Source organism: Pelobates fuscus, chromosome 9 (genome assembly GCF_036172605.1).
Source record: "Pelobates fuscus isolate aPelFus1 chromosome 9, aPelFus1.pri, whole genome shotgun sequence".
Taxonomy (NCBI): domain Eukaryota; kingdom Metazoa; phylum Chordata; class Amphibia; order Anura; family Pelobatidae; genus Pelobates; species Pelobates fuscus.
The window spans coordinates 64,370,234-64,387,534 of record NC_086325.1 but is presented as its reverse complement, the minus strand read 5'-3'; the positions used below and the strand labels follow the sequence as shown (position 1 = coordinate 64,387,534).

Here is a 17,301-nt window from a genome sequence, read left to right as displayed (position 1 = left end):
CCAAAAATGTAAAAGATTATTTCAAACTTCATGGGCTGGATTCTAGGAGTCTGGGATTTAAATAACAAGTCCCATTTTGAAGTTTATGGGAAAATTGCTCTTTAGTTACCAGTATCCTCTAATTGTAGAATCCAGCCCCAGGATAATAATATCATGGCTATAATTTGATACTAAGCTTAACAAAGGTTAGGCCAACATGTTACCTTAGACCTTTTACTTATTGAAGCCTTCATTTGTAGATGTGCCAACACACATTAGTCACAGCACCTTCTTTATTTAGTAACTGGTGACAAGCTGCTATTTTGCAGGTTTATTGAATACGGTCAAGGTTAACATAACTTGCCCAATGTGCCAACACTGGGGATAAATTATGGCGGTTTTGATTCGTGCGTGAAAGATTGTATTCTGTAGGAATATACAAGTCAAGGTGACATTATGTGGGATAGGCTATACCTACAATAGTTTCTGCTATATCAATAGAAAGTATAAAGTGGCAAGGAGAGATGTACTGGATTAAGTAGATTTATAACAAGTGTACAGTTAATACTAAGATGGTTTATTTAATAATGAATTGACTATAATAGTCACGCCGTGACCATGACGGACATGGAGACGATTTCTAAACCAGCACTTTTTTTTGCAATGATCTTTTCTCTATAGATTATTGTTTAGCGAATAATCCCAATAATACATCACTCGCACAAGTTTCCATACATTTGTAACAAATCATTGAAAGCTGCGTTTTGCAGCCTCTAGAGCAGAACGTAGGGGTTCTACAAAATCTGTGTGCAGAGGTAGTATTATTTTTAAACCCCAAACCCCAGTGTTTATCTCTTATCATATGGAAGGAAAACAAGAAGACTATATGTAGAAGTATTTTTGCAAGTAATAAGCGTCTTTCCCGTTTAGGACATGATATACTGAAACACGTTAGCATCTTTTGGCCTCAGGACAAAGTGTTACATAATGAACGCTGAATGCTAGTTTTCATATTTGTGCTCTTACATTGCCAATACACATGACAAATGCATCATGGTGGTTTATAAACACATCCTAACAGTCCATTAGATGCTTATAATTCCTCTGTGCAACCTCATTTATATGAAATTCAATTGGCTGGTTAGAACATAGCGTGACGGGTTGAACTTGTGGTAATAAACTAATCCGTTATATTCTTAACATTTGACATCATGTCTTCCAAACAACCTTTTTTAAGTTGGAAATTCCAAGTTATGAGAAGTTTTATCATTATAATTTTGAATGTGACTTGGAAGCTTCCATGTCGAAATATATTAGTATGATGGCACTGTCTGCAAGTTTACAATTTCAAGAATTGTTCAAATACCCTAAAAACGCTGCAGCATTCAGTAGTCATGGAATTGCCAAAAACTCTGTAGTGCCAAGTTCCTACATTGTACAGCACAGCCGTGATGAACTCCTTAGAAATACAGGCTTACTTACTAGTGTGAATTTAACGTCGAAATAGCCAAGCTGGAGACTCTGCATTAGTTATGCTTTCTGTTAAGCTATTCTTTGAACTCACTTTGAATTCTCACTAATAAATAACTGATAATATGAAATAATAGGAACCCTGCTATGGTCTACACAATTGTTAATATCACTTTTAGAATTAATGACTCTTGTATTCTCTAGGCTGTCTCAATCATTTATTGTTATTAATTTAATGAAAAACTATTTTTTTTTAAAGCTGGTCCACGCCAATACACTGTTGGCACCATGTCGGATCGCTTGGATTGTCACTACTGCAGAGCCGCTTTGCAAGGGAAAAAGTATGTCGAGAAGGAAGGACACAAATGCTGTGTGAAGTGCTTTGAGAAAATCTGCGCCAACACCTGTGCAGAATGTCGGAAGCCAATTGGGGTGGATTCTAAGGTACGGAGAGGAATGACGACCAAATTGTTACAACAGTCTAAGAGACCAGACAGGAAATAAAATTATAGCAACAGCATTCTAACACCAAAATGGAAACCGGTGTGTGGGTGGATTAGCCAGGTTCCACGTTCTCCTGACTCTAAGAAGATCATTCTAGGACAGGAGTAGACAACCGTCAGCACTCCAGATGCTTTGGTCTACATCTGCAATAATGCTCTTAGAGCCGTAACGCTGGCAATGCATCAAGGGAAATGTAGTCCAACACATCAGGAGTACCATAGGTTGCCCAACCCTGAATTAGGATACAACAAGCTATGGGAGTGGGGTGCTCTCTCAGCCTATACTCCTCTCATTTTAGACTCTCTCAGGTTATCTTGCAATATTCCTGAAATATTGGACTAAAAGCAGAATAACCATTTTATATTTCATTCAGTACATGTGACAAATGTGAGTAAAACAAAAGGTCACATACTGCCAAAAAACTGTCTATCAAGTATTGGCCTGTCACACCCCACCCAACCAACCAAAGGAAATCTGGACAGTCTGCGTGGACATTGTGACATTGAGTAGATATATTATATTGTCATAGACTGTAAAACAAATATAACACACAGGATTTAATGTGACACCCTGTCAAAATATTTAAAATATCACTCTGGACAGCTAAATATTTATGATTTGATGCCTAAAAAGGTGGCAGACATGTTCACTGACATTAAGTAGATGTCACGCTCAGCTCGATATAATCAACTCCATTAATCAACAAAGGAAATTACCTTAATGTTATACTGCCACCTAGAGCTAGTTCTGTGTGTTACATTAAATGCAATTTCAATCTCTTCTGTTTTTTTTTTTTTTTTTATGACAATATCTTTATATATTTACCCAAACATAATATTTCGTTATTTGCCCAGTAATCCCTTTTGGTCCTGAGGAGGCCACCATAGATTAATAAGTAAGAACACATATGTCAAGTTAATCTGCATCATAGAATGGGAAAAGAGTATTTACCATTCCACGCTAGATGAGGGCACATACTCCGTAAGGGTGATTATTTTTATTTTTTATTTTTTTTAATTCTTTATTTTTGTAGTGCGTAGGCAAATGACAGTTGCTTGTGAGGTACCCCAAAGGCATTCCTCTAGCACAATACGAACATTTGAACATGGGTACATGGTAGATTTAGCACATTTTTTATATATGTATAACGATAAAAATGATATGACAGTACTGGTTTAGGTATTTGGTAACACAACATAGTGACATCGCTTAACTTTCTAGGCATGTGAGTTTTGCAGTGGCAAAAGCTAGTGAAGCTGCGAGTAGGTTACCACATGAGTTAAAATAAGGTGAGTGGTTCAGGTTTAGGTTTCGCGCTAGGTTGGGTGGGCAACATGTATAAACATTTAATTAAAGGAGCAATAGCTGCGGCACACTTAAAGAAAACATGCAAAGCTTCTGGCTTGTCTAACTGGCGTTGTGCAGGCTATGTGAAGTGTGCTTGGCAAAGTTAGACTGCAGGCTAATTGTGTTGCTGCAAGCTTGACTTAGAATATGTCAAACAAGGGCACGGCGAACCTCGAGCACGGCTATAGTTTTCAAACAGAGTCTGCCACGGTAGCGGCTATAGTGAGCCCTATGCAAGCACCCAGAGCGCGTATGACACATTGGTCGTTAGTGAGTGATATAGGGGCTGGCTATACGTTTGGTATATGAGCAAATAAACTAATATAAAAACAGTAAATGTAACGTATAATAAATCAAAGTATACTTTGCTCTCGTGCTACGAAAATTAGTCCTCTGCTATCTAGAAACAGGATTGTGATAGATTGTAGCCAAACAAGCAGTGGTTACTTATGACAATTAGAGGATCGATTAGGTAATCAGGGCACGTAGGAGAAAGTTCCGTCCCTTAGGCTAGTACTTGGGACCCTGAGGTTGGCGGCACGCTGAAAGGGGCATAGTCCACCTCCGGTGCTGTCCGTGCGGTTTAACCAATACCGACTCTGGAGGCTTGTTGGACGGGCCGTGTGCAGAGGTAAAGTTGGTGCTGCGGCCAAGGTTTAGCTCCCGCGGGGTCTGGAGGGACTCCCCGCTGATGTCTGGCAGAGAGCTGTGCTGGTCTGCGGTAAGCTATGTGGCTGACGGTGCTGGTCCATGCTTGTGGGGACTTGTATCTCGCTGCCGCCTGTCTCCTCCGCTTTCCACCCGCTCTCACTGCTTTGCTGGGGTGATTTCTCTGTGCGCCTGCAGAGCTCCTTTTCACATGGAGGCTTGGGCCGAGTGTGGCTTGGTGGTGTAGTGACTCCGTGCTGGTTCTTGCCCTCTGCAGGTTGTATCCTGCTAGGTGACCGGGCTTTTGGCGGCGTGGCTGTGTTCTAAGCCCCAGCCTCTGCTTTCTGTTCCCGGGCACTGATGTAGATTTCCCAGCAGGCCTTCTCCTAGTTTTGCCTCGCTGGAGGTGAGATTGGCATGGTGTATCAGTTACAGGTTTCCTCTTCCTGCTGTGGACCTGTGCAGGTAAGTGAGGTACATCGGGTCTGCTGGCTATGCGGGTCCAGAAATCTCTGCATAGCTGTTCAAATCGGGCCTCAAATCTCTGCACCCAGTCGAGATTCTGCAAGCTTGCCTGTTGTAAGGAGTGCCTCTGTATGGCGGCCATCTTTGCTCCCCCATGCGGTCTGGGAGTTTACTGTCGTCTAGCTTTTCAGGTTTGTTGCCTGCCCAGTGGGGACTGGGATAACCCCCACCGGTCCAAAGGGGGGGGCAACGGGGCGTCTGTGTCGGTACCTCGAATTGCGTGATCCCCAGCGGGAGATCGGCCGTCTCCCCCAGCTGTCGGGTCCGCTGTCCGAGTAGGCCGCAAGGCAAGCCGGCTGCTTTTGGTCTCCTAAAGCAAGGAGTTTGGGGACCTTTTGTGTCCCTGTCGTTAGATATGCCTGTCGTCTAAGCTGCTGTGCCTTCTACCGCTATTTTATGGCAAATTTAGGCAAACTTTGTGGATTTAATGGTCGTGCTGGCAGGAGCTCACAGAGACACGTCTGGCCAGCTTGCGAGTCAAGCCCCGCCCCAAGGGTGATTATTTTAAAGTGTATTATGAAAGTTCAAGCATGAGCCACAAGTTACTAATTGCCGATTAGAATTTCCTTTAAAGTAAGGATGTACTAGTACAGCCTGGCATACAATGCAAATTCTAATTGTACCATAATCCCAAGTGCATATGTGTGTACAAAGGGAATTCTGGGAAAATGACTGCCATCAAGTAGGTGCATATAGAGCATGTCAAGAAAATGGTGGCACTGATCGCCAGAAAGAGATGTGAACCACAATGTGTTTTAAATGTGACACTGCTGCACTTCTAGTCAATGTACGCTCTAAAATAGTGCTTACTTGTGTGGGAACGGTGAACTTTTATTTGTTTTACTATTATTTCTAATTTAACTCTTAAAAACTGATATAAATGCAAACAATAGGATGCACCTGCATATAATCTGAGACAATTCCTCATTAAAGGGGCCCTCAAAATAACATATCTATGTAGAGAAAGCTGTGGTGTTTACGTTGTAGAGTATGCCTGTGGGTCTCCCTGTTTATAGGAACAATCCATTGAATTTGAATTTTTACTTTTTTTTTTTTAAACTAGGCTCTAAGCACCAAAACAATTTAGATTAATGAAGCAGTTTTGGTGTATAGATCACGCCCCTGCAGTCTCACCGCTCCATTATCTGCCATTTAGGAGTTACATCACTTTGTTTACAGAGCCCTGTGAACACCTCCCCTGGCTGTTTAATTTAGAATGTCTTATCAATTGCTCTATTAATAGCCTACTAGAGCATCATTTTCAATGAGCAAATCGGGAGATACATTTTTTTTTCTCTCTCTATTTTATAAGATCTTACAGCACACTGGGTTTACTTTAGATGTTCTTTTCTTTAAGGCTGTAAGAGTCACATCCAGGAGATGTAGGGCTAGGACAACATCTACAGAAACAAAAGTGATTTGATGCCTAAACAGCAGAGACTCAAGGAGTGAAACTGTATGGGCATGATCGATACACCTAAATTGCTTCATTGCTCTGCCACCTTAACCCCTTAAGGACCAAACTTCTGGAATAAAAGGGAATCATGACGTCATGTGTCCTTAAGGGGTTAAACTTACCATTATCCTATTGTTTTCCTCTTTTCTGATTTAGTTCTCTTTAAAACATAAGAAAGTTGGAACTACTTTGTTTTATGCAGCTTAAGGCAAGCTTCACTGCCTGTGTTGTCACATTTGTCAGGTGTAGGAAAAAACCCCAAAACAAAGTAGTTCCTACTTTAATTTATGTTTTAAATAGAACTAGTTTAGAAATGAAGAACAGGAGAAAGGTACGTTTGCGATGACAGTCACTTTAAGTCACTTTATCACTAGATGCTTAGTGTCACTATCTATTTAGTAGATATATCCCCGGTAGCAGACCCTGGGTAACCCCGCTAATTCCCTTCCTTCAGCCGCTCAGGAACCACTCTAGAATATACAGAGACCAATTACCCCCTGGTAACTGGATGAGACAGAGTTCTGGAGGTACAACACAATTTTATTGGCCACACACGGCTTTTATGCATATCCCCATGCAAGGGGTCTTCCACACAACCGTACAGGGTCACATCCTAGGATCCTCCCCTTTCCTGGGGCCTTAGCACGGTTCCCTTTGTCCCCAGAGCCCGCCACTAAAACACAGGGTTTCCCCCCCTAGATGCCAGGGGGTTTTCTTCCCAGGAGCCTCTGTGCCTGGCAAGTTGAGTCCAGACACGGGAAAAAGGGACCATCCCTTTGTCTCCCAGGCACAGAAAAGCCCGCCCGTGGGAAAAGAGCTAGGAAAGCCAAACCAGCCAGTGCCCTTTTTCGACTAACCTCCATTCGCAAGGTCCCGGTGTGGAACCCAAACAAGGGAAGCGTCTCCTTTCGGGGTATGAATGCTCCCCCTGGCAGCCGTTCGTCTGTATAAATGGCGGCCATTCTGTGCCAGGGAATTGACCAATCAGAAGCTTTTCGTTAAATAGCCTCTGTGTTGGAGCCATGAGTGCATGCACGTCCGATGCTTCTAAATGTGCTTTAGTTCCAGGGACCAGTGCCCTGACCCTCTACGGTTCATGTTTAGAGTGTACTTTTAAAGCACAATACAAATCTTGCATGCGCTGTGAATGACTTTTTAAATGTGCGTTATGCATAGGCAGCTATGGAGCAAGGTGAGTCAGCCCATCGCTGGGTAGCACATTTTAACTTATAAAGTCTTAATACATGATTTTTTCTGTTCAGGAGCTGCACTACAAGAGCCGCTACTGGCACGATACCTGCTTCCGATGCGCTAAATGCTATCACCCTCTGGCCAATGAGCAGTTTGTCGCAAAAGACAATAAAATCCTGTGTGCAAAGTGCACCACCCGTGAGGACTCTCTTCGCTGCAATGGATGCCACAAGCAGATTTTACCAGGTATTGACCTGGGGCATTTCAGAAGAAATTTGTAAAATATAATATGTGTTTTATTAACATTGAAGAGGGGAAAAGTGTGAAACTTAATCCTTTAATTTGAAACTTTAACTCAACAACTGCTAGGCTACTTCTAACCCTGTACTAAAGTCCTTAAGCTTTTGTATTCACTCCATTTTAACACCAATATCAGTTTTTGAACTGTAACTAACCCTAACAAATAGTTGTTTGTTGTTTACCAAATAGTCTGCAAAAAAAAAAGAAAAGTAAAATTTTAGAATGAGTCATTTTATAAATATTTCTAAAATACACATTATGTTTTAACATTTAACTTCAGTTCGTGTTCCCCAATGTGTTATTCAAAAGTAGCAGTTCTGATTTTCTTTAATTTGTGCTATTTTGTAGTTCATGCATGAAAGTAGTACATATATATATATATATGTATATATATTTTAAAATAGATACAATTCTGAGTAATTATTCTTCATAATATTCTCATTAGGCTTCCTTGTGTCCAAATTCGCTTTGTATACTACATAACATGAATTATAAATATAAAAGAAGTGCACCAAAGATTCTCATACGGACATAAGCCCACTTATTAATTAAAATACTTAATTATTTTCGTTTCAAGTAAGTCTTATTTTTGTCTGTGTATTTTGGAGAGCAACAAATAATTACCCCAGCCTTCATGATAGTTATTTATTGATATTGTGTCATAGCATGCAGCTATCTGAGCATGATACTTTAATGGCGGGTCCATCTCCGATCAAAGAAAAGGGCCACTTACCTAACCAATCCTAGCGCTTGCATTGAATTATAAAGTCCGTTTTAAATGGCTGAGCAATCTAAAATCCCCTCGGGAAACAACAAACTTGCTGTTGGGGGGGAGGGGAGTTAGTTTTATATGGGTGTGAATGGGGTTCTAAAAGAGTTTATCATATAAATGTTTGGAACAGGTAATCACTCTTACTCTGGGAATCACCTGTAGATTAGATGGGCATGTAACTACGGATTTTGAAGAGTTAAGTCTCTTTTAAATGAGGGGATTTACGCAAGAGAGGTGGAGATCTCCTCTATAAAATACTGTTCACATAGACAGTAAGTTAGGTGATTATACTGCAGGACAGTAGACCTCTCATTACAAATAACAGATCTTACTATTTCTAAAGAGGGGTACTCTGCCCCCAAATGTTACACAATAGGAGAGTAAGGGGCTTATTTGGTGCCTCTTTACCCAAACCAAAAATAGTTTTTGTACTTGTTGAAATGATTGCTGATTTTACTGCAATCCCCTTCAAATTTTGAGACTTTGTTTCAAAAGACAGAATATGCCCTGTACAAGAAGAGCTCTCTTGCCCCACTAGGTAAGTAAGGGTTGGAAATATGTGCATTGAAAGAAGGGTGCACCACCACACTCTGTGATCCCTCCTCATGCTTCAGAGAAAAGGAAATGCTATGGACGACCGTGTCCTCATCTGCAGAGCAAAGGCTAGAAGTAGGAATTACAACATTTTCGGCCACAGTTTTGTGATTTTGGAGTAACATATGAAATTCACTTTGAATTGCTACATTGCCACTTAAAGGGACACTATAGTCACCAGACCAACTACAGCTTATTGTATTTGTTCTGGTGAGTATTTATAATTCCTTTCAGGCTTTTCGTAGTAAACACTTTTTTTTCAGAGAACATGCAGTGTTTACATTTACAGCCTAGGGATACCTCCACTGGCCACTCCTCAGATGGCTACTAGAGGTTCTTTATGGGGCAGCACTGCCATGCCGTGTCTCCACCCTCTGCATGGAGACAATTAACTTTCCTCAGAGAGATGCATTGATTTAGGAGCTGATAATTGGCCAGGGCTGTGTTTGGCTTGTGCTGGGTCTACCTCCTTGACAAGCTGAGCCAATTCAATGCTTTCATATGGGAAAGCATTGTTATTGGCTCAGAGAATCTCTTCTGATGATTACAGCCAAGCAGGCAGATCGGGGCAGAGCCAGCAGCTGCAGACTGGAATAAAAGTAAGATTTTACTATATTGAGTGTACAATCCTCTGTGTGTGTCTGTCTCCCAATTTAATTAACCTATCTCCTTCTCCTCGTTTTGCAGGTGGACGCAATGTGGAATATAAGGGCAGTGCCTGGCACGAGGAGTGCTTTATATGCAGTAACTGCAAGAAAGCCATAGGGGCTGGAAGTTTCTTCCCCAAAGGAACAGATGTGTTTTGTGTCACCTGCCATGAGGAAAAATTTGCAAAACATTGCGTGAAATGCAAGAATGTAAGCATGAAGTTCAAAGAATGGTCTTTGTCGAAAATCTAAACCATCGCTTGTGCTAAAGCACAAACTAGGAGGAAAGGGCTAGCATGTTATTACTAGGAGCATATAAATTAAGCGAATATAAATAACTGATGTCAATTTATGTACAAATATAGTATACACGAAATAGCTCCACTGTTTACCATTACAATTTATGTTCTGTTCTTTTCCTAGAATTATATTGCATCACTTCCAGGCAGCTGGTCTGACTGGCACCCCCTTACCCATAACGCTGTCCTCTCCTGGGCAGCAGTACAGGTGTCTCTTGCCCAAAGCATTCTTGCAGTCACTGTATATGCTCAGTTTATCCCTAGTTGCTTCAAAAACACACCTATGACTGATTGCTAATGTGAGCTGTATGCTTCTGATAAAGACATTTGCCATGTGAAATCAGTGTAACAGCAATTGTTCTCCTGGAGATTTCTTGTTCTAAACCAGACCTAGTCAGCAGCTACGGCTCCATGTGTGTTGGCAGTATGTCTACCATAATGATTTGCTACCCTACACTAAACACAGTTCCAGATCAGGTGGATATTTGTTTGTTGTCCCTGTAGATCACAAAATTAATTTTCCAACACTTATTTTTTCAGCCAATTACTACTGGAGGGATAACTTACCAGGATCAGCCGTGGCATGGGGATTGCTTTGTATGTGAAACATGCCACAAGAAGCTCGCTGGCCAGCGCTTCACCGCTGTTGAGGATCAATACTATTGTGTTGATTGCTACAAGACATTCGTGGCCAAGAAATGCTCAGGATGTAACAACCCAATCACCGGTATATCTTGTATAATTTTGATTTTATCATAAGAACTATTTAAACGTTCAAATATAAATCATTGTATATTAACCCCTTAAGGACGCTTGACGGAAATTTTCCGTCAAGGCAGACCTACACTTAAGGACGCTTGACGGAAAACTTCCGTCAATTACTAAAGTTAACGCCAGATCACCGCGATCGCGGGGTTAACGCTGTTGCTGGGTGCCTCGGCATTTGAGGAAGCCCAGCAACAGCCAATAGCGCTGTCCCAGCACATGTGATCGCTGTGACAGCCAGTCACAGCGATCACAGTGCTGCTGGGACTTCTGATCCTCCTCCCTCCACCTCTGTGTGTGATTAGAAGTGGAGAGAGATGGATTGTTTGAAACTTTGTGTCCCTGTCAGACACAAAGTGTTTAAAAGTCTAAAAAAAAAACCCTTACCCCCTTTACCTTTAAAAATTAACAAGGGCAATCACAATACTGATCACAGTACTTTACTGAGATCAGAGGTTTTTTTTTTTTCACCCTCAGGGGTTAACTATTTTCTTTTTAACCCTCAGGGGTTAAATATATTAATTTTTTTTTTTTACTATTTTCTGTTAATTAGTTAGCTGGGGTGGATTGAAGCTAGGGGGAATTGGGTAATCTAGCATTAGTGTAGCTAGGAAGCTGAAAAGTTTTAGAAAGTTATGAAAAGTTTATAAAAGTATTAAAAAAAAGTGAAAAAAGAGAAAAAAAAAAAGTTTATTTTAAGTCAAAGCATTTCTGCTTTGCTAGGTGTAAGCACTGTGTTTAGCGGTGATCTGATTTCTGTTTTTACCCACAGGGGTTCATTTTTAAAAAAAGTTTTTAGAAGTTTTAGAAAGTTAAGAGTTTTAAAAAAGTAAAAAAAAAGTATTAAAAAAAGATCAGAAAACAAAAAAATGTATAAAAAAAAGTTAAATAAACAAAACAAAAAAATATGTTATTTAGTTAAAGTTACCGTATTTTTCGCTCCATAAGACGCACTTTTTTTCCCCTCAAAAGTGAGGGGAAATGTCTGTGCGTCTTATGGAGCGAATATGAAGTTTTACTTACCTGTCTTGTAGCGTTTCTCGGCAGCACAGGGCGCAGAGAAGAGAAGACTATGGGGGGGGGATGAAGACTATGGGGAGGGGAGGGGGGATGAAGACTATGGGGAGGGGAGGGGAGGGGGGATGAAGACTATGGGGAGGGGAGGGGGGATGAAGTCTGAGGGGAGGGGAGGGGGGATGAAGTCTATGGGGAGGGGAGGGGAGGGGGGATGAAGACTATGGGGAGGGGAGGGGGGATGAAGACTATGGGGAGGGGAGGGGGGATGAAGACTATGGGGAGGGGAGGGGGGATGAAGACTATGGGGAGGGGGGATGAAGACTATGGGGAGGGGAGGGGGGATGAAGACTATGGGGAGGGGGGATGAAGTCTGAGGGGAGGGGAGGGGGGATGAAGTCTATGGGGAGGGGAGGGGAGGGGGGATGAAGACTATGGGGAGGGGAGGGGAGGGGGGATGAAGACTATGGGGAGGGGAGGGGGGATGAAGACTATGGGGAGGGGAGGGGGGATGAAGACTATGGGGAGGGGGGATGAAGACTATGGGGAGGGGAGGGGGGATGAAGACTATGGGGAGGGGAGGGGAGGGGGGATGAAGACTATGGGGAGGGGAGGGGGGATGAAGACTATGGGGAGGGGAGGGGGGATGAAGACTATGGGGAGGGGAGGGGGGATGAAGACTATGGGGAGGGGAGGGGGGATGAAGACTATGGGGAGGGGAGGGGGGATGAAGTCTATGGGGAGGGGAGGGGAGGGGGGATGAAGACTATGGGGAGGGGAGGGGAGGGGGGATGAAGACTATGGGGAGGGGAGGGGGGATGAAGACTATGGGGAGGGGAGGGGAGGGGGGATGAAGACTATGGGGAGGGGGGATGAAGACTATGGGGAGGGGAGGGGAGGGGGGATGAAGACTATGGGGAGGGGAGGGGGGATGAAGACTATGGGGAGGGGAGGGGAGGGGGGATGAAGACTATGGGGAGGGGAGGGGAGGGGGGATGAAGACTATGGGGAGGGGAGGGGGGATGAAGACTATGGGGAGGGGAGGGGGGATGAAGACTATGGGGAGGGGAGGGGAGGGGGGATGAAGACTATGGGGAGGGGAGGGGAGGGGGGATGAAGACTATGGGGAGGGGAGGGGAGGGGGGATGAAGACTATGGGGAGGGGAGGGGAGGGGGGATGAAGACTATGGGGAGGGGAGGGGAGGGGGGATGAAGACTATGGGGAGGGGAGGGGAGGGGGGATGAAGACTATGGGGAGGGGAGGGGAGGGGGGATGAAGACTATGGGGAGGGGAGGGGAGGGGGATGAAGACTATGGGGAGGGGAGGGGAGGGGGGATGAAGACTATGGGGAGGGGAGGGGAGGGGGGATGAAGACTATGGGGAGGGGAGGGGAGGGGGGATGAAGACTATGGGGAGGGGAGGGGGGATGAAGACTATGGGGAGGGGAGGGGAGGGGGGATGAAGACTATGGGGAGGGGAGGGGAGGGGGGATGAAGACTATGGGGAGGGGAGGGGGGATGAAGACTATGGGGAGGGGAGGGGGGATGAAGACTATGGGGAGGGGAGGGGGGATGAAGACTATGGGGAGGGGAGGGGAGGGGGGATGAAGACTATGGGGAGGGGAGGGGAGGGGGGATGAAGACTATGGGGAGGGGAGGGGAGGGGGGATGAAGACTATGGGGAGGGGAGGGGAGGGGGGATGAAGACTATGGGAGGGGGGACACTATGGGACAGGGGAGAAAAAAAATATTCTGAACAAACTGTCCCATAGTAAGAAACACTATGGGACAGTTTGTTCAGAATATATTGTTTTCTGGGTTTCTTCCTCTAAAAACTAGGTGCGTCTTATGGAGCGAAAAATACGGTAATTTAAATTTTTCACCATGCTTAGAAGGTTTAGTGCCGAGGAGGCATACAATATATTAGCAGCCGACTCAGAGGCAACCGACACTGCCTCAGAGAGTGCAGAGGGTGACTATGTGCCAGACACAGATGAAGAAAGTGACGATACCCCTGGCACTGATATCTGGGTGCCCCCTAACAATTTTGTCCCCGACATCCCTCTGTTCACTGCGACTCCTGGTATTCAGGGAGACGTGACCAGCTATAACTCCCAGGATTTTATGGAGCTGTTCCTTGGGGATGATTTTTTTAGGGCAGATAGTTACACAAACAAATATTTATGCAGCGCAGTATCTGGTACAAAATGCAACAAGTCACCTTGCCACAAAAGGGAGCTGGTACCCCACCAGTGTGCCAGAGTTAAAACAGTTCTGGGCACTAACCATGCTAATGGGAATTATAAAAAAAGCCCAGCATCCGAATGTACTGGTCCAAAAACCCAGTATGCAATACTCCCATTTTCTCTCAGACCATGAGTAGGCCCAGATACGAATCAGTACTGCGTTTTCTGCACTTCAATGATAATTCGAAGTGCCACCCCAAAGATCATCAGCAGTATGACAAACTCTATAAAATCCGCCCCCTAATTAACCATTTTAATAAAGGATTTGGCATAATTTATACTCCCCAAAAGAATATATGTATTGACGAGTCCCTAATGAAATACAAGGGTAGACTGGGGTTCAAGCAATACATCCCAGCCAAAAGATCCTGGTATGGCATCAAGCTATACAAGTTATGTGAAAGTAGCAGTGGGTATGTTTATACCTTCAGAGTATATGGAGGTAAAGATAGCCACCGGGATCCCCCAGGTTGCCCTGATGTAGTTGGGACTAGCGGAAAAATAGTTTGGGATCTAATGAACCCGCTACTGAACAAGGGGTACCACCTCTACATTGATAATTATTACAATAGCATACCCCTCCAAAAAATGCTATATTGTTTTGAGACTGTGGTCTGCAGCACTATCCGCAAGACACGCACTGGCTTCCCCAAGGCTCTGGCAGAGAAAAAAATTAAAAAGGGGAAACGGCTGCTCTTTGCCAGGACGAACTGCTGGCTCTGAAATACAGAGACAAAAAGGAGGTGTTCATACTGACTACCATGCACAGCGAACACACACGCAGGGTCGCAGTCCGTGGCAGACAGGAAACAAGACGGCTGCCTGTCTGCATTAAGCAATACAATAAACACATGGGGGAAGTTGACCTGTCTGATCAACTGCTGCAGCCATATCTGATAATGAGAAAGACCAGGGCCTGGTATAAGAAAGTGGGCATTTATTTAATGCAAATGGCTACTCACAATGCATTCATCCTTTTCAAAAAGGCAAATCCAAAGCTGAAATGTACTTTTCTTACATTTCAGTTCCAGCTAATTTCTGTGCTGCTCACTGAGTGCCACAGTGGGGAGCCATCAGCAGGGCCTAACAGCAGAGATATTCAGACAGGTCACTTCTGCTTTCGGATACCACCAACCCCCCCAGAAAAGGTGCAGGCTGTGTTACCAGATAGGCATTCGAACGGAGACCAGTTTCTCTCAGCCTGGCCTTTGTATTGGGAACTGTTTTAAATTGTTTCATACCCAGGGCCAATAAATTCTCAATACAATTAATATTCTTGTTGTCAGTTCTGGTATTTAACCACTGACTGTATATATATATATATATATATATATATATATATATATATATATATATATATATATATATATATATATATATATATATATATATATATATATATATATATATATATATATATATATATATATATATATATATATATTACCTTTTATTTAGTTAATTGGGGTGGATGATAGTTCCTGGGAAATTGGGGAGTTTAATGCTAGGGGTAAAAATACAAATAAAACAACAACAACAAAAAACATTATTATAACATTGTTTTGTTAAAGTTCTTGTGTAAAAAGTTCAAAATGCTTAGGAAGTACAGTTAGAGAATTCTGACAGCGTATTCAGAGGTGACAGACAGTGCCTCAGAGTTTGACCCAAAATGGGACATGGACCCAGCATGCAAATTCAAAGTTTAAAACAAACCTGAAATGGCAGAGTCTCAAATTTGCCCATTCAACATCCACATATACCTGAGAAAGGTACACACGGGGGTATTGCTGTACTCAGACGACATAGCTGAGTGACATATGAAGCGTTATACTGCCGTAGCACACCTAAGGATTGTAAACTATGCAGTAAAATCTCAAAGTGTGTGTCAAAAAGGCAGAGAAAATGCTTACTACTACTAGACTTGGTACTCACTAGCGAAAAAATGATCCCACCCTAAGGTTCAAAATGGGCCTTTTGAAATACCCTGGGGTATCTTCTTTAAAAAACGGTAGGCCTTTGTGGGTGAAGTTTGAATTCCCAATCTGCTATTAGAACCCAAAATGAGTCATAAACCTATAAAATTCTGTAAAAACTGAAATGGTCAGGTCTCCTATATGGCAGTGTAGCGTCAGGAAATACGACTAAAGGCATACATTGGGGGTATCGTTTTACTCACAGGAGATAGCTCAGCATAATTTAGGTTGTTTGATCATATTGGAACATATCAAATATACAAACTGCCCAGCACAAATGTAAAAAATGCGAAAAATATTTTTGTACCACAAACTTTGACATATAATGATAAAAATATGGAGACATGTTAAGGCACAATATATGCCATATGAGATACCCTGGAGTGTCTACTTTCACAAATGGTAGGCCTTTGTGCGGTTTTTGAAACAGTCAAACTGCTATAATGGCCCAAATTCAAACATAAGCCCTGCAAACTCGTCTCTCAAAATTCTACTCTAAAAACTGAAAAGGTCAGGTCTCCTTTATGGCACTGTAGCGTCGCCAAATAGTGTCAAAGACATACATTGGGGGTATTGTTTTACTCAGAAGACTTAGCTGAGCATAATTAGGGGTGTTTGATCATAGTGGAACATATCAAATATACAAAATGCCCAGCACAAATGTAATGCTTAAGGAAAAAATGCGGAAAATATTTTTTTAACACAAATTTTTACATATAATGGTGAATAAATGGTGACCTGTTAAGGCAAAATATATGCCATATGAGATACCATGGAGTGTCTACTTTCACGAATGGAAGGCCTTTGTGTGGTCATTTGAACAACCAAACTACTATAATGCCCCAAAATAAGACATAGGTCCATTAAATCCATCTTTGAATTTTCTAACTGTAGAAACTGAACTAGTCTGGCCTGTTGTAGCTTCCCAAAATAGTGGCAAAGGCATACAATGGGGGTATTGTTGTGCTCAGCAGATGTTGAACACAAAATGGGATTTTGACCAGGAATAGCACACAGCAGCTTAACAAAATACACATTTAAAAAACCTTGTTATATGTGTGTATTTCAAAAAACAGAAAAAACACAATTTTACTACAATATGTAGCAGAGATTGGTGGGAAAATGGATATTTAAAAAGTGTCAAAATACCCTTAAATAAATAGCCTGTGATGTCTTCTTTATATAAATATATACTTTTGTGAAGCAATTTTGTTTTCTGTGACAGCTGTCAAACTTACAAGTCAAACATACCAACTTTGAAAAAAATTCACATTTAAATTTTAGATTACTCCTTGTATTTTGTGACCGGTAACTTTTAAAATAAGCTGAAATCCTTTACATATTATGCACTTTGAAAAACAAGACCCCTAAATGAATTTATTTTGAATTACTTTTCCTAAGCTGGACATATTATGCACACATTATTTTTGCCAAAACTGTGAAAAAAATATATATTTTTTTCATTTTTTAATGTTTTTTTTAATAATAAATTAGATTTTATATATGTATAAGTCACATCAAAGTAAAGCCCATCTTGTCCATTAAAAAAACCGATATATAATATGTGTTGA

General features: G+C 42.3%; 1 protein-coding gene across 2 annotated transcripts in view; it reads left to right on the top strand.

The window, feature by feature from the left end:
- Positions 1-17,301, top strand: part of FHL1 (four and a half LIM domains 1) — a 78,200-nt gene that overhangs the window by 59,081 nt on the left and 1,818 nt on the right. For both annotated transcript variants that reach the window (XM_063432030.1, XM_063432029.1), the window contains exons 2-5: positions 1,709-1,893; positions 7,192-7,366; positions 9,474-9,643; positions 10,273-10,459. In XM_063432030.1, coding sequence (XP_063288100.1) covers positions 1,738-1,893; positions 7,192-7,366; positions 9,474-9,643; positions 10,273-10,459 — 688 coding nt within the window. In that variant the 5' untranslated portion in view covers positions 1,709-1,737. The remainder of the gene's footprint in view (positions 1-1,708; positions 1,894-7,191; positions 7,367-9,473; positions 9,644-10,272; positions 10,460-17,301) is intronic.